The 15,187-nt window shown below is 50.3% G+C and overlaps 1 protein-coding gene and 1 long non-coding RNA gene across 3 annotated transcripts in view; one reads left to right on the plus strand and one right to left on the minus strand.

The window, feature by feature from the left end:
* Positions 1–15,187, plus strand: part of PLXNA2 (plexin A2) — a 209,399-nt gene that overhangs the window by 12,295 nt on the left and 181,917 nt on the right. For both annotated transcript variants that reach the window (XM_037070965.1, XM_037070964.1), the window contains exon 2: positions 12,351–13,618. In XM_037070965.1, the coding sequence (XP_036926860.1) occupies positions 12,386–13,618 (1,233 nt within the window). In that variant the 5' untranslated portion in view covers positions 12,351–12,385. The remainder of the gene's footprint in view (positions 1–12,350; positions 13,619–15,187) is intronic.
* LOC119004230 (uncharacterized) lies at positions 5,964–15,055 on the minus strand. Its single transcript, XR_005070153.1, has 3 exons — positions 14,891–15,055; positions 13,527–13,719; positions 5,964–6,214 (listed from the first exon to the last, which is right to left on the minus strand). It is a non-coding gene; the product is annotated as an uncharacterized LOC119004230 (long non-coding RNA).

Genomic DNA, 15,187 nt, shown 5'->3' on the forward strand with positions numbered 1-15,187 from the left:
AAACTTAGTCGCTGCACAAATGCTAGTTTATATTACCGTGGGGCCCCCTGGGACCTCACAACAAACCATCACAGGAGAAGTTTTGCAGGGAGCAAGGAATGGGTCTGGGAGCAAAGCTGACTTGCTCACACCTTGCCAGGGGGAGGGGAGGGGGCCGGGCCCGCATGTCTGGGTGCACATGAGCACCCATCCCGTCCCATCTGCGTGTGCAGCATGCCGGATCTTGATTCAATCATGCCAGGAGCATTTGCTTTGCTCTTTGACCTCAGCATTCTTTCTCCTCAGCCCCCCTCCCTCCTGCGTCCCTCCTGGCTGTTTACCCCTTTCCAGACTCCTCTCTCACACCCCATTCATCACAGAGCCAGATTCTCACTCAGGAAGTTCTTTTCATCTCTCTGCCCCAGGTCTCCGTGCTGCACTGGCCTGCCTGCCTCCCCCCTGCACTCCCTCCAGCACATTCTTCTCCCCGTGTCAGCCGCAGATAATTGCTCCCTTCACTTTCCCTCCGCAGTGGGGCTGGGGTCCTAGACATTTGGAGGCGATAGGGCCTCACGGGTCTCAAAAGTTTCTTCTCTGCATGCTCACCCAGGGGCTGGTGCCACCCAGGTGTTAAGTGTCCCCCAGTTGAGTGGAGTGGGCATGCATCTTGGCACAGACAAGTCCCTTACGTGGACAGACTTCTGCCCTTGTGCCCAGAAGGCCAACCGCTTCACAGTCTGTGCATGTCCCTTTTATCCAGCTCCCCAGCACTTCCCCTGCTAGAGTGTGGGACTGTGAGCTCCCCTGTTACTTAAGAGAGGCTGTCTGACAGCTGAGGATCTTTCTGCAAGAGCTCAAAGTTTCAGACAAAGAGAGACAAATAATAGACACTGAAGGTGGGAAGGCACAGGGTAGGGACACAGCCTGCTTAAAAAGCTTCCTCATAAAAAAAGGAGTTACAGCTTTTTATTCAGAGTCTTGGCTGTCAGTTCGGGAAAGCACAGGAGAGAAGGAGAAGCAGGGAAAGATAAAGGCGAGTAATTTCTTCCAACATGCTGGCCAGACCAGTATGGGTAGAGTCCAAGGGATGTGGATCTCTAGCCTGTGAAACTTTTCAGCATCTCTTCTTCCTATGGGAACGCTTTCCTCTCCTTCTTTGCAGCCCAGGGTTGCTGGGCGAACCACCAAGAGCAGGAGAAGCGGCCATTTGTTCAATCACTCTCAAGGCTGTGAGAGTTGGTGGGTAGTAATCTGGGCAGTGTGGGGCCAAAGGGACTGGGGAGAGTGGCTACTAGGGACCAGCTGCACCCAGTGCCTTCTTGGTCTTTCCTAGGGGCTGGGAGTTGGGGAACGTGGTAACACAGACTCACCCCTCACCTGGCTGAAACTGGCTCAGCCTTTGTTGCCATCATACAGGGCAGCTGTGACTACCAAGGAGATGATGCCCTTGTACAGTGTTTCCCCCAGAAAACAGAAACGTGAGTAATTGGTGTTTATTCTGAGCTGTAGAGTTTACAGAAACACTTTCACACCCATTGTCTTGTTGATTCTCGCCTCAACCCTGTGAGGTGTCCTTTTATAGTTGAGAAAACAGGTTCTGAAAGGTTAAAAAGCATGATCAAGGTCATTAACCTAAGTGATGGAGCAAGATTAAGCCCAGGTCTGTCTCCCAAGTTCTTAGTCTTTCCTGTGCACCTGATGCCTGGGTACATGCACCACAGTGAGTCTGACCTCATTGTAGACAAGCCCTGTTCTGAAACCTTTCTGGGAAATCTCACCCTTTCCCACTCTGCTCGTGATCACTTCATGTTATTAGTTGACCATTTATTATTATGTACTTTTAGGTGATCTATTATGTTATATGATTTGTGGCTTTGGAGCTCTCTGGCCAAAACTTTTCCCACACAAACCTTGGCTGCATTGGGCATTCCTTAAAGGCAGAGCTGATATCTTCCTATTCTTCTCCATCCATCTTTCCACTTCATCCACCGAGCCAATGATATCGCTCTCTACCCAGTGGATTCAAGAGGAATGCCAAAAGATCAGTTATGACAAATCACTGAGCTGAGTGTGGTCATTCAAATCGTGTCTTAGGTCAGGCTAGTAGTTCAGATCATGCAGTGAATATCCCTGTCTCCCTTTTTGGCTTTCCATGGTTCCACAGACTGAAAAGCACTGGGCTAGTCCCTGCCCTCTAAGAGCTTCTGATTTAATGGGGGGGGGGGCTAGGACACTGTCACATAACATATGAGAGCACACACTGCAATGCAGCATATGGTAAAACTGCAGTTTCTAATTGACTTTGAAGGAGAGGTGGGTGATTGGAAGCAGGGAGGTTCTAGAGACTTCAGGAGGCTTTGAAGAACGGGTTGGGTTGAGTAGGCAAAGCAGAAGGTGAAGATAGATGTTCCAGAGAGGGGACCACAGAGGTGAAGTTGTGCAGGGTGTTCTGGGGACTCAACAAATGAGCCGGTGTGTTGGGACTGGGAGAGAGAGAAAGGGAAGCCGGACAAAGACAGGAGAGCCAGCTAGTTTGGGAAGGACGTGAACCTGGGTGTTTAGCAGTCCATCCTGGAATCTATCTGGGCTACAGAAGGTGTTTCCCTGGGTAGATATCACACTCTGGCCATGTGCACCCTGGCCTGCCAAAGGCAGACAAAGGGATCTGAGGCACAAGGAATGAAGCAGTCCGGGCCCATGTGGCAGGAAATCTACAGCTGCCAATGGCTTTCATCAGGGTGTCTCTCAGCCGAACATCCCTGTGACAGTCTTACATGGCCCATTTTCAGGGAGGCAACACCAGACTCGCTGATCAAGAGGCCCACTCTTTTGAACTTTGGAGAACCCCGACTTCTGGAATTGGACAGTGTTAAAAGATGTACCTTGCTTTGGCACTAACAGCCACTTTCCCTGATGAGAGGATGAACAGCATGATGGGTTGTGCTCCTTGTCCCTAGATTGTTTCAGTGATGGGCCGTGGGAGCCACTGGAAGCAGAACAGCACAGGGATTGTAAGGGAAACAGGAAGTGTTCTCACCTGGGGACTCCTGGAGGTCATTACAACTTTTCTTCAAGAGGAGAAAGACAGGGAGAGCTTCAGGAAAAGTAAGTGAGGTTTGGGGCTGGTCCACTGCCTGAGAGCTGAGATGAATGCCTGATGTTTGGTTTGAATTTTCCTCCCCTCCCCCCTGTATTTTCCTCCCTTAACCTCCCACTGCTTGTGAATTGAAGCTGTGTCATTATTCTTTGAAAACATTAGGGTGGTTAATGGCAGCATAATATGCCATTATGTGGAGTAACTGTAATTTATTTAACGATTTAGTTGGGCACTTTCTACCCTGTGGTCTGCTCTCCCGCCGGTTCTGCTTCAGACTCCCTGGCTCTGCCGTGGATAGTAAGGACAAGTGAGGAGGCAGGAGATGCATCTCCAGGATCCTTGCAAAGGTCACTGGGAATTTTTCTGAAAGGTGACTGCCAGCTAGCAACCCTCTTGCCTTGAAACACCCTTGGATTCCACCTTGTAACACATAACTCAGCCCATACTGCCTACCCTCCCAGCCCTACTCCATTACCAATATGGGAGCCTCCAGTTTTGACCTTTAAAATAACACACTTGCCAAGTCTTACTTAACATTCTAGTGAGTCTTTCCAGACCAGAGACGAGAGGGTTTGGTTGAAAAATAAATGCTGAATATCAGAGCCATGTGGAATACCGGGGACAGACAGCACGGGCACCGGGAGGGTTTGTGTTCAGGAGGAACGATACTGGTCCGATTGTCAACCTTCCTGAGACTCTGCTTTCCTATCTGTGTCGTGGGGAGAGTAATGCTCACCTTGCAAGATGATCACAATATTTTTCTTGCATATGCAGAGAATCTAGCACAGTGCACCGTGTAGCAGGTGGTTAATAATAGCTGCCCCGTTTTATTTATTATTTTTGTTATATAGACACATGAAAATCGCTGTTATTATGCATCTCATGGCCCTATGAGCTCTCCTGGCATGAAGTTGGACTTGACTTAGCAGAGCTGAATACCCCCACTTTTATTCTTTTGCCTGATTGTGAGGGAGCCTGAGAATTCATTTTTCTGTTCTTTAAATCCCATCATGCCTCCCAATAGCAACCCCTTCCCAAGATGGCTTAAGTAGGGTCCAGCACAGAGTCAGGGAAGAAGTGGGGTGACTTTTCTGAGCCCTCTGTAGTACTCAGAGCAGGCTCCTTCCCGGGGTCCACTGCTCCTAACCTGCAGAAATTCTTTCTGCCCCAAGGGTGAAATGGCCATGGCAGGGCGCCCCTTCTCTCTGGCTGTCCTCTACAGGGGGTTGAAGAGAGCAGAGCCCATGGAAAGGGAAGGGGGCAGGGTGGTAGGGAAGGCAGCTGCTTGAAATTGATTGCTCTTGTAGTTTAGTTTATACCCTGGGCTCTCTCAGCACTGCCCGGGTGGCGACCTTTAGATAATAAAGGGAATTCTGGGAGATTTCTGACAGGCCCATGACATATGGGGCAGGTCTGCAGGGTCAGGCATGTATCTCCCTGCTCCTGGCCCCAGGGTAATGAATCTTGTTTTGACTTTGCAAAGCCAACCGGGCCAGTGCCCCCCTCCCCTGCACACTCACCTCAAGTGAGTGCGTGTCTTTGGAACCCTTCATAATTCAGGGAGACAACTCCAAACTTTTACAGCCTGTGAGGGGAGAGGACAAACACTGGATGTTTTGCTAAGGCCCTGTGAGAGCCGGTGTGGTTTCCAGAGCTTGATCTGAGCCCACTGGAAGATCTAAAAAAAAAAAAAGTAACAGAAAACCCTCCCCAGCATGAAAAGGTCATGGTCCCAGACAGGCGGGAGCAATAGCTGGGGGGTGGGACTAGAGGTACATTGCTCTATGGGAGTCACAAAATATCCATAAGATTCTTGGATCTGAGAAGTGACACATGGACTCTTCTGGGCAGGAGCAGAAGAACAGGGCAGGGGAGACAAAAAGGCTAGAAACACTCTGTGGGAAAATGCCCAATTCTAATCCCATGGGGATAAAGGCAGGAGAGGCAACGCAAGCGGGTTCTCGGGCCGTGGTGCTCAGCTGGTGGAAGAGGAAGTCTGCATGCTGCCCTGGTTTTCACAGAGATGGTAAGACATCCACCTCTCTAAGTGTCTGGGCCCCATGGTGGCTCATGCCCACCCCCTCAGCACAAGCACGCATGCTTAGACATGCCTAGGCACACACCTCTTTTCTCTAAAAGAGCAATCCCTGAGCCAAGATGCTATAGAATGTTACTCCTCCATGCCCTGTTAATCTCTAGGGCTGCTGTAACAAAGTACCACCAACGGGTGGCTTAAATGAGAGAAATGTATTGTCTCACAGTTCTGCAGGCAAGAAGTCAAGGTATCAGCAGGGGTGGCTCCGCCCAAGGGCTGGGAAGGAAGGGTTCATCCCAGACCTCTCCCCTGGGCTTGTAAGTGGCCATCCTCTCCCTGTGTCTCTTCACATCTTCTTCCTTCTGTGACTGTCTGTCTCTGTGTCCAAATTTCCTTTTTTATAAGGACAAGTCATTTGGATTATGGCCCACCCTAATGACTTCATTGTACTCGATTCCGTCTTTAAACCCGTACCTCCAAAAACAGTCACATTCTGAGGTCCTGGAGGTCAGGACTTCCACGTATGAACTGGGGGGGAACACATTTGAACCCATAACACCTGCTATCCTGCCTTTCTTGCCAGTTCCCAGCCCCTGCATGTCACCCTGTGTCTGCCCACTGTGCATCTGAGAAGAAGAGTCCGTTGCTGTCATGGGCTTACGTGGGTTCAAGGGCTGGTTTCCAGAGCAGAGAGCCACACACGGCTCCAGCCACACCATCCTCGCTGCTTTGCCCCCTGGAACGCGGGCTCTTCCCTCAGAGCGGAGCAGGACTGTTAGGACTCTCTGAATTTTCTTTTCTCTCTTACTCCTTGGTTACTGGAGAGAGGATCTGGTTTATCCACTGGTGAAAGGGATTGCACACAGAGATAAGCAGGGCATCTCTCTTCTCACGGTGAAAGAAGGTAACGGGATAGGAATGGTCACCCAGGGTCGTGCTGACATGGGCGGGGGTCCACAGTCTCATCTGGTTCCCCTTCTCAGGAGGAGGGTGCCAAGAGGGCACAGAGGCAGAGGCCCGTTTTCCTCTGTCTCCCCTCACCTTCCTTCTCTCTCCCTCTGGGGCAAAGTACAGCCACTCAGCTTCACCTAACAGCACACAGTCTGGGGGGGAAATGACATTCGATTAATGAAGCAAACGCAGCTGGTATAGCAGTGACATCTAAACTGTTCCTTTGGTTCCTGTTATTTTCTGTAGGAAATTCTCCTCTCCCCAGCCCACCCTCTCTTCCCTTTAAATCGTGTGCATAAAATACGCTAATAACAATCTTCGGTGTCTGTGCATGAGTGACAGCTGAAATAAGAAAAAGACTAATCGTACCTCCTGCAGCCCTGTCACAGGGAGATTAAATGAGTCTCTCTCCCTCTCCCCCGCTCACCACCCCTCCCCCACCCTCTCCTCTCGTGGTCTCTTCTCAGTGAGCATCGTGGGCATTTGAATAATAATATTATAGACCCCATCAGGGTGACAGTGGGGGAAAAATCAGCTCAAACCCATGATTACTCCTTCAATCTAATAATTATTTAAATACCAGATAACTCCTTTCACTCTAATTGAGGCCTTTCAGCTGCTGGCATTCCCTGGGGCCTTTGCGTTCGGTCTGCCCTCTCGCTCACCTTGTGCTACCAACGTGCCTGGACTACCTCTGAGGTCGGTGTTAGACAGTGACGCTTGGAATGTTTGCCTGTACAGCCACGCAAGTGACATTATGTCAGGTCCTTCGGGGTCATTCCACCCACAGGGGACAAGCTGGGGCCCCGTAATCTCTCCTTTAGACATTTTATCCTCATAGGCATCTTGAAGCAAAAGAAGCCTTCTAAAGTCACTGGGACCAATCCCCTCTGCCTTCGGGTAAACTTACTCCTAGACACCTGTCAGGAACATTGTCTGTCGGAAAATTCCGTAGTCTGCTTGGCAGTGTGCCCCAGGGATCCTCTCCAGGATATCCCCCTTAATATCTGACTTTAGTCCCTTCTGCTGTAGTTCTATCTCTTTGGGGAGAAGAGGCTTCCTGTGCTTAGCCTCCATCTGACCTGTCTGTGCGGCTGCCTATAACCCAAAGGGATGAGGCACAGGATACCTAGCTCCCAAGGCACAGCCTACGTTTCATTCCTGCCTGCGATTTCTGCCTGGGCCTAGAGTCCGTCGCAGGAGGTCATCCTCCCTGACACAGAGGGAGCCAATGGACAGTGTCTCTTTCCCTCCCTCTGCCCCTTAATTCTGCATGCACCTCTTTAGGTTTGCCCTGTGCCCTTCTTCCCTATCCAGGCCTGGAGCCAGGCTCACTTCTGCCGATCACGGGGCCACTGCCTCTCAAGGCACCTTCTTTACTCCCAGCAGGCAGCCTTGAGGCAGAACATCACTGACTGTCAGGATCCTTTTGCCTGTGACTAAGGAAACATGAGACTCTCTGTAGAGTTCCCATTGCAGCCCGTCCCTGACTCATTTGGGGTTAGCTTGGACAATTTGTTTCCTTTCCATAGGTTTTTGTTTCTTCATCTAAAAACAGGTCAGGAATGGGAGTAATCTTATCATCTCCGCGCTGGCCCTGAATTGCTGCCTTACCGACCCTACTAATTGGAAAGGAGAGCGGCAGGAGAGGATGGACTTCCCACTGCCCTGGGAGAGCGAGGAGCGTGGGGAGAGTTTCTAGAGCAGCTGCTCACTCCTTCCATGACTTCACAGCCCTCGCCACCGTGCCTCCTTTTTCTCTGTCACCATCTGGCTCCTTGGGATCCTGGCTGTGTGAGCCACTTAGTAGGTGCAGTCATAATAGGTTCCTGTTGCTGTTGTTGTTATGAAAAGTGTCCTAACCGGGATGGTGCATGGCGGTGGCGCTGGTGATGAAGGTGGTGATGGCGATGACAGAGCGGAGAGAGTGCTGATGGTGAAGCTACAGGTGGGCCCGGGGTTGTGCGATCTGCTATCACCAACTTTGACTCAGTTGGCCAAATCATATCCGGACTCTAACTCCTCTTCCTACCAGCTCCTTTTGCAATAAGAAAGGCCAAGTGAAAGCATGTGTGCCTGGGTATCTGAAGAACGCTATAGAGCAGATCAGCAGGGTGGAGAGAATCCTGCACTGAGCTGAACTGGAAATGCCTGATTGTCATTTCCTCCCTGCTTTGCCACTGACGCCCACAGCAGCTGATCGGGAAGGTATTAGATGCCTCCACTAGCTGTCACCCACACCTGCCTCCTGAATCCTGATCAGGAGATGGTGTCACCGTGCCCTCCAAATAAAATATTTAGTGACACTGCTTCCCAAACAGACATGTGTGGCCTCTGCTTGGCATTGAAAGAGCTTGGAGTAAGATGTCCTAGGAGGCTCCTCTGGTGGGGTAAGCGTCCCAGAGCCGCATGTCCCAGTTTGAGACTTGGGGTGAGGGAGAGGGAAGCTGGTAAGAGAATGGCAACTAGACAGTCTTGAGAATGCATGTGACAGAGTGACTTCACAAACTAGACAGAGAGAGGAGAAGTGGCAGAAAAACGGAGGCATCTTTAAATGGAAACTCCTGAGGCCGACGCCGGCAGAGAATCAGAGTTAGGAGAAAATGATAGGTATGCAAGGTCATAGGCATTTGTTCACTGGCTTCTAGCAAATCAAGGACAGATAATTCATTCTAAGACAGATCATGGAATGGATGGAAACGAAGAGCAAGAAATATCGACAAATAAATTACTTCTAATAAAAGCTATGTATGGTAAACACTTAAAATGGGTCAGGCATTGTTTTAGGTGCTTTATATGTATTAAGTGACTTCTCCATACTAATCCTATGAGGCATATGCTTGTGCTAATCCCATTTTATGTAGATAGATAACATCACAGTGTGGTTAAGGACCTTGGCCAATTTTACACAGCTCTTCAGAGTCGAAGCATTTAACCATTGCACTGACCAGCTTCTCATCAGAGGTGCAAAGATGGGTGCTTGTCCCCACCAAGGGTGTTTCTCTGAACTCCGATAGGATACTTGATCCCTGCTAGCTGGGCCCTGCTTTGGAACAGCTACTTAGTTACGTCAGCCCTGGCATGGAAAGGCGAAAACTCTCAACTCACTGTTGAAGTCAATTGTCCTTGTGAAAGCCACACTCCTAAGATAGAGTGTGAGCCTTCCCTGCCACCCCTGCACTGCAGGAGCCCATGCTGCCTCTTGACTCCACTCTGCCAGCGCCTGCTACTCCCAGATGGGCGGCCCTTGAGCCCCACGGAATGAATTTGCTTGGCTGGTCACCAAAAGCTGTCTGTCTCAAAGTGGATGTTGATTGAGGAGTAAGAGGCAAACAGCCCCACTGTAGTGGTCTGTTGAGAATTCCTGACCTAACCAGGCAGCATGGAAGAACTTCAGCATCTATGTCAGCTACAGACTGTAGAAGCTGAAGGAAGTAAGCCTCAGGTGTTATTCCATCGGAAAGAAGAAATCTTCCAAACTGGCTAATTCAAACACCCTTTATTTTAAAATTAAGAAATAGGCTCAGGGAAATGCTAGCCTAGTCTAAAACCATGTGACTCATGGCTGACAGAGGCAGAATTTGAATCAAAGTCTCCCAAGTCCCTTACTCTTCCTCCTGCCCCATGGCTTCATGCCTTCTAGCTACCAGACCAACTTTCCAATTCATAGTTCAACTCTCCAGATGCCCCGCCTCTGCCATGCCCCCTGCAGGTGGCAGAGAGACTGTGTTGGGACTTGTGCAGTAGTAGGATAGGGACGATCACCTCAGATCTCTTCTTTCCTTTGACACATGCTTCCCAAATTGAACCCCTTCCCTGGGTTAGGGAGAGCTGGGGATCGAAGCTCTTCCCACAATATTCATTCCCAAGAAAAGGAAGAATATGAGCAAAAAGAGAAGTCAAGAGCTCTGGCAGGATTCCTGAAGTGCAGTTTCCTGGGGAAGTATCAGTGAAAACAGTAACGAGCAGAAGCTGAGTATTCTCTGAGTGCCAGCCACCAGGCGAAGAGGTTTCCCTGCATCATCTCATTTACTCCCATGATAACCAGAGAGGTCGGTACTGCAATTATCCCCATTCTACCAGAAAGGGAGATGAGACTTGACTTGCACGCAGTCCCAGATTTATTTCCCAACTCTGCCTAACAACAAAGCCACTTGCTAATCACACTAATCTCAGGGGGATGTTGGGTAGGGAGCTGAGGTGGTTCATCTTAACCTCACATTGTGTCCTTTGATGTTATCTCTGCTACCAGGACCTTCTTCCTGTAGCCACAGGCTAAACATATAAATGCATATATTTTGTGGAGAAAGCAGGAGTGTGCTGTTCACAAATGCAGTGCCAGCGTCTCAGAGCGTTTCTATAAGGCAAAGCCCTAGCACAGCGTGGTGGCAATTATATTCCTCCCCATGGCTCTTTGTGGAACATACTGCCCTCCACCAGCTGAGCCAGGGGCATGCCCAGAATGGTCTCTTGTCGTTCCCTGTCCAGCTGGGGGAATGTAAGGATTCTGTTATTTCCTTTTTCCGGCTCCTCACGAGGAATTCACGTCCTGCTACCGGCCCCAGGACATAGCTAAAAATAACTTGCTTTCAAACCGAAAGCTCCGTCTGTCTGTCTGTCTGTCGAGGCTTTGCGGTAGATGCGGGCGTGGGGCCGGAAGGGCCGTGCTGGAGTCCCAGAGGTCAGCCAGGGTCCTGTGCCGTTGCCTTCCTCTTTCCAAGGAAGCCTGGGCTTCTGAGTCACCTCAGACCTTCCTGTGCAGCCTGGTTGGAGGGGAGCTGTCAGGTGGGGCCTGCCTCCGGCACTCAAGAGCTGGAGTGGAAGAAGAGTTTCTAAAGATTTGGCTCTAAAGAGCCAAAAATCAGTTGGATTCCCAACGTGGCGTCTGTTCTGATTCTAACCCTGTCCAGCCAGACTGGAGGGTAGAAGGAGATGGGGCCCTGCTAAGCTGCCTTGGAGCCAGTTCTCCATCCTTGGCGAGGGTGTGTCCATCCCTGTTGCCTTGCTGCCCAGAGCTGTCTGGACTTGTCAAAGAAAGGTGCCGGGCAATCTATCCTGCAGGAGGAAAGCTTTTTCTGCTAGACGGCTCTCAGTCTCCTCCTGCTACTGCTACCCGCTGCTACCACTGTCCCTTTGCACACAAGTCAGGAGCAGTGCTCTCAGAGGAAAGGGACAGGCTCACGCCCTTGGCCCTGTCTCCACAGGAGCCCCACTTTGCTCCTCTGGGCAACTTCCTTGGAAAACAGAAAAGCCTTAGGGCTCAGGCATCTGAAAGAGGGGTAGGGAAGGAGCAAAGGAATCGGGGCAGGAGACCAGGCTTGGCAGGGCAGAACAGCATGAGGCTGGCGGGGGCGGGGCAGGGAGGTGACTTCATGGAGCTTAAATAATCGCTAGGCTCCAGCAGTAGCTGGAATGAGACAGACCCTCAACTTGCCTCTCCCCACATTTTCTAAACCCAGAACTTGTGTCTAGGTGACTGAAGGTGAACTCAGATGACCAATCCCCCCCTGGTGAGGAGGCCAGCCCCACCTGCAGAGAAGCAGAAGTTGGAGCAGTGTCTCTAGGACCTTGGCAGTCTCTGCCCTGGGAAGCAGTGACTGGCATCCTCTTGCCCCAGAGATGTGGCAGGGGTGGGGGGCATCTACCCATCTCCCAGAGGCTGTTCAGACTTCTAAATGGCACGCCCGACAATCCCAGCCCTATTGGCCAGAGCGTGTCTCTCTTTTCTAACAAACTGTAGTGACTAACACCAGTGATTCTTCCTTTTGGAGAGGGTGAGACTGAAGTCTTTTCCTGTGGAGGACAGAGCTTGAGAAAGTAAGGAAACACAGCTGTGTGAGGGGATAGTATTTGGGGGGGAAAAGAATTTTATTTGCAATATCAGAGTCTGGGAGTGGTTTTAAAAAACAGGAGATTTTCATTTGACAGAAGTGACTCCTGGGTAAGAAAGACTGGCCTTACTCCAGATCAGGGGATCGACTGGCAGGGTGAACTTAAACAGTCTTTTAACCTCTCTGAGAGAGAAAAATAGTGTTTTAAGAGAACAGAAATAGAGATGCTTTGTAAAATAAAAGAAGGGAATTTACAGTGTAAGGCTAGAGACCAAAATAGATAATAGGATTCCTTGAACAACTCCAAGAGGGAGAAAGCATGTTAAAAATAGAAAAACTGAAATATAGAAGGAAGAGACTCACAGAGCTAGCCAGGCCTGGGACTCCAGGTCAAGCAATTCAATTCACTCGTCTCAGGACTATTTTCCATCTGACCTCCCTGCCTTGTGTTTTCCAGAACCATGTGAGGGCCAACCCAGGAAGGTGGCGTGGATGAGCACTCGGAGGGTCTGCCTCCTCGTCTTTGCCCCTCTCAGCATGGAACAGAGGAGGCCCTGGCCATGGGCCACAGAGGTTGACAGCTGGTCTGTGGTCTTGCTCTCAGTGGTCTGGGTGCTGCTAGCCCGCCCAGCAGCTGGCATGCCTCAGTTCAGCACCTTCCACTCTGAGAACCGAGACTGGACCTTCAACCACTTAACCGTGCACCGAGGGACGGGGTCAGTGTACGTGGGAGCCATCAACCGAGTCTATAAGCTGACAGGCAACCTGACCATCCAGGTGGCTCACAAGACTGGGCCGGAAGAGGACAACAAGTCTTGTTACCCACCCCTCATTGTGCAGCCCTGCAGCGAGGTCCTCACCCTCACCAACAACGTCAACAAGCTGCTCATCATTGACTACCCTGAGAACCGCCTGCTGGCTTGTGGGAGCCTCTACCAGGGAGTCTGCAAGCTGCTGCGGCTGGATGACCTGTTCATCCTGGTGGAGCCATCCCACAAGAAGGAACACTACCTGTCCAGCGTTAATAAGACGGGGACAATGTATGGGGTGATCGTGCGCTCTGAGGGGCAGGATGGCAAGCTCTTCATTGGCACTGCTGTGGATGGAAAGCAGGATTACTTTCCCACTTTGTCCAGCAGGAAGCTGCCCCGTGACCCCGAGTCCTCCGCCATGCTTGACTATGAGCTACACAGTGATTTTGTCTCCTCCCTCATCAAGATCCCCTCAGACACCCTGGCTCTGGTCTCCCACTTTGACATCTTCTACATCTATGGCTTTGCCAGCGGGGGCTTTGTCTACTTCCTCACTGTCCAGCCTGAGACCCCGGAGGGTGTGGCCATCAACTCGGCTGGAGACCTCTTCTACACTTCGCGCATCGTGAGGCTCTGCAAGGATGACCCCAAGTTCCACTCCTATGTGTCCCTGCCTTTTGGTTGCACCCGGGCTGGGGTGGAGTACCGCCTTCTGCAGGCTGCTTACCTGGCCAAGCCCGGGGACTCCCTGGCCCAGGCCTTCAATATCAGCAGCCAGGATGATGTGCTCTTTGCCATCTTCTCCAAAGGGCAGAAGCAGTACCACCACCCCCCTGATGACTCTGCCCTCTGTGCCTTCCCCATCCGAGCCATCAACTTACAGATCAAGTACCGCCTGCAGTCCTGCTACCAGGGTGAGGGCAACCTGGAGCTCAACTGGCTGCTGGGGAAGGACGTCCAGTGTACCAAGGCGGTAAGGAGGTGCTCGCTTCTCTCTACTCCTGATCTAGGCTTTGGGCTCCGACTCTCCGTCTCGTGCCCTACCGTACACCCTGTTCTTGGACCACCAGTGGCCTGAAATGCAAGCGGTTTTCAGGTTCATGTTCTCCGGTGGTAACCAACAACGCAGAGTCTGACATACACCAGACACTAGGGCATGTTTGCTGATCCACTGAGTCATTCCAAATATAGCAGATCCTTGAACAATGAGGATCAGGTTACTGACCCCCTGTGTAGATAAAAATCCACTTATAACTCTTGACTCCCCCAAAACTTAATTAATAGCCTGCTGTTGACTAGAAGCCTTACCCCTAACATAAACAGTCCATTAACATTTATTTTGTATGTTATATGTATCCCATACTGTATTCTTACAACAAAGCAAGCTATGGAAATGTTACTAAGAAAAGCGTAAGGAAGAGAAAATACAATTACGGTCGTTATTGAAAACAACTATGTGTAAGTAGACCTGCACAATTCACATCTGCGTTGTTCAGGATCTAACATACATATATTAAATCTACACCACGCTAGGCACTGCTAACTTCAGTGGTGACCCACACAACAAAGCCCCTCCACCCTTCATTAGTGAAGCAACACAAATAAATACATATAATATGTAGCCTCTCAAATGGTGATGATTGCTGCAGAGAAAAATAAAGCAGAGAATGGGAAGAGGCAGTCCCGGACAGGGTTGATTCATTGAGAAAGTGGCCTTTGGACAAAGACTGAGGAAGGTAAGGAAGTGAGCCATGTGGGGGCCTGGGGAAAACGTTCCATAGAGAGGGAGCAGCAGGTGCAGAGATTTCAGGACATGCCTGGTGTGTGTGAGGAGCAGCAAGGGGGCAACTGCAGCTGGACTGGAGCATGTGGGAGAAAGAGAGGGAGGCGATGAGGCCAGTCAGAGGCAGCAGGGATCAGACAGTGTCCATGTAGGGCCTTGTAGGCCACTGTGAAGCCAAGTTGGGGTGTTCAGTAGGCAGGGTGATATGGAAGCTGGAAGAGAGGGAAGGGAGTTAAATTGGCGGGTATGTTACAAACTGGGGAAACATAATCAGGTGTTTGGGTAAAGGCAAAAGAGAAGAGGAAAGGGAACTCAGGATCCAGACCAGAGGACAGTAGAGATAAGAAAATCAGTGGTGAGCACTGTCCTGTCGGAGGGTCAAGTTGCTGCCATCTAAGTGGTCATGACACACCCATCCAGTATCCATCCATCCATCCATCTATAATTCACCTGCCTACCCACCTCTTCATCCATGTATTCATCCATCTCTCCCATGTATTACCATCCACCAGCCTGTTCTTCCATCTATTTGAAAAGAGAGTATCAAAGATCTTCCATGTGCCCAGCACTGTACCAGATTCAAACATAAAAAGACAAGATCACTAAGCTCACATATTTTATAATCTAGTTGAGGGGGTAGAGTAAGAGAGAGAAATATCTCACAGGGTAATACAGTTTGGACTTTAGAGACAAAGACCACAGTTCCAATTTCACCTGTGCTGCTTCCTGGCTTCAGAAGTAATTAGCATTTTTATTTCT

This window comes from Sturnira hondurensis, unplaced genomic scaffold, assembly GCF_014824575.4.
Source record: "Sturnira hondurensis isolate 20B ecotype Veracruz unplaced genomic scaffold, ASM1482457v3 Scaffold0019216, whole genome shotgun sequence".
NCBI classification, from domain to species: domain Eukaryota; kingdom Metazoa; phylum Chordata; class Mammalia; order Chiroptera; family Phyllostomidae; genus Sturnira; species Sturnira hondurensis.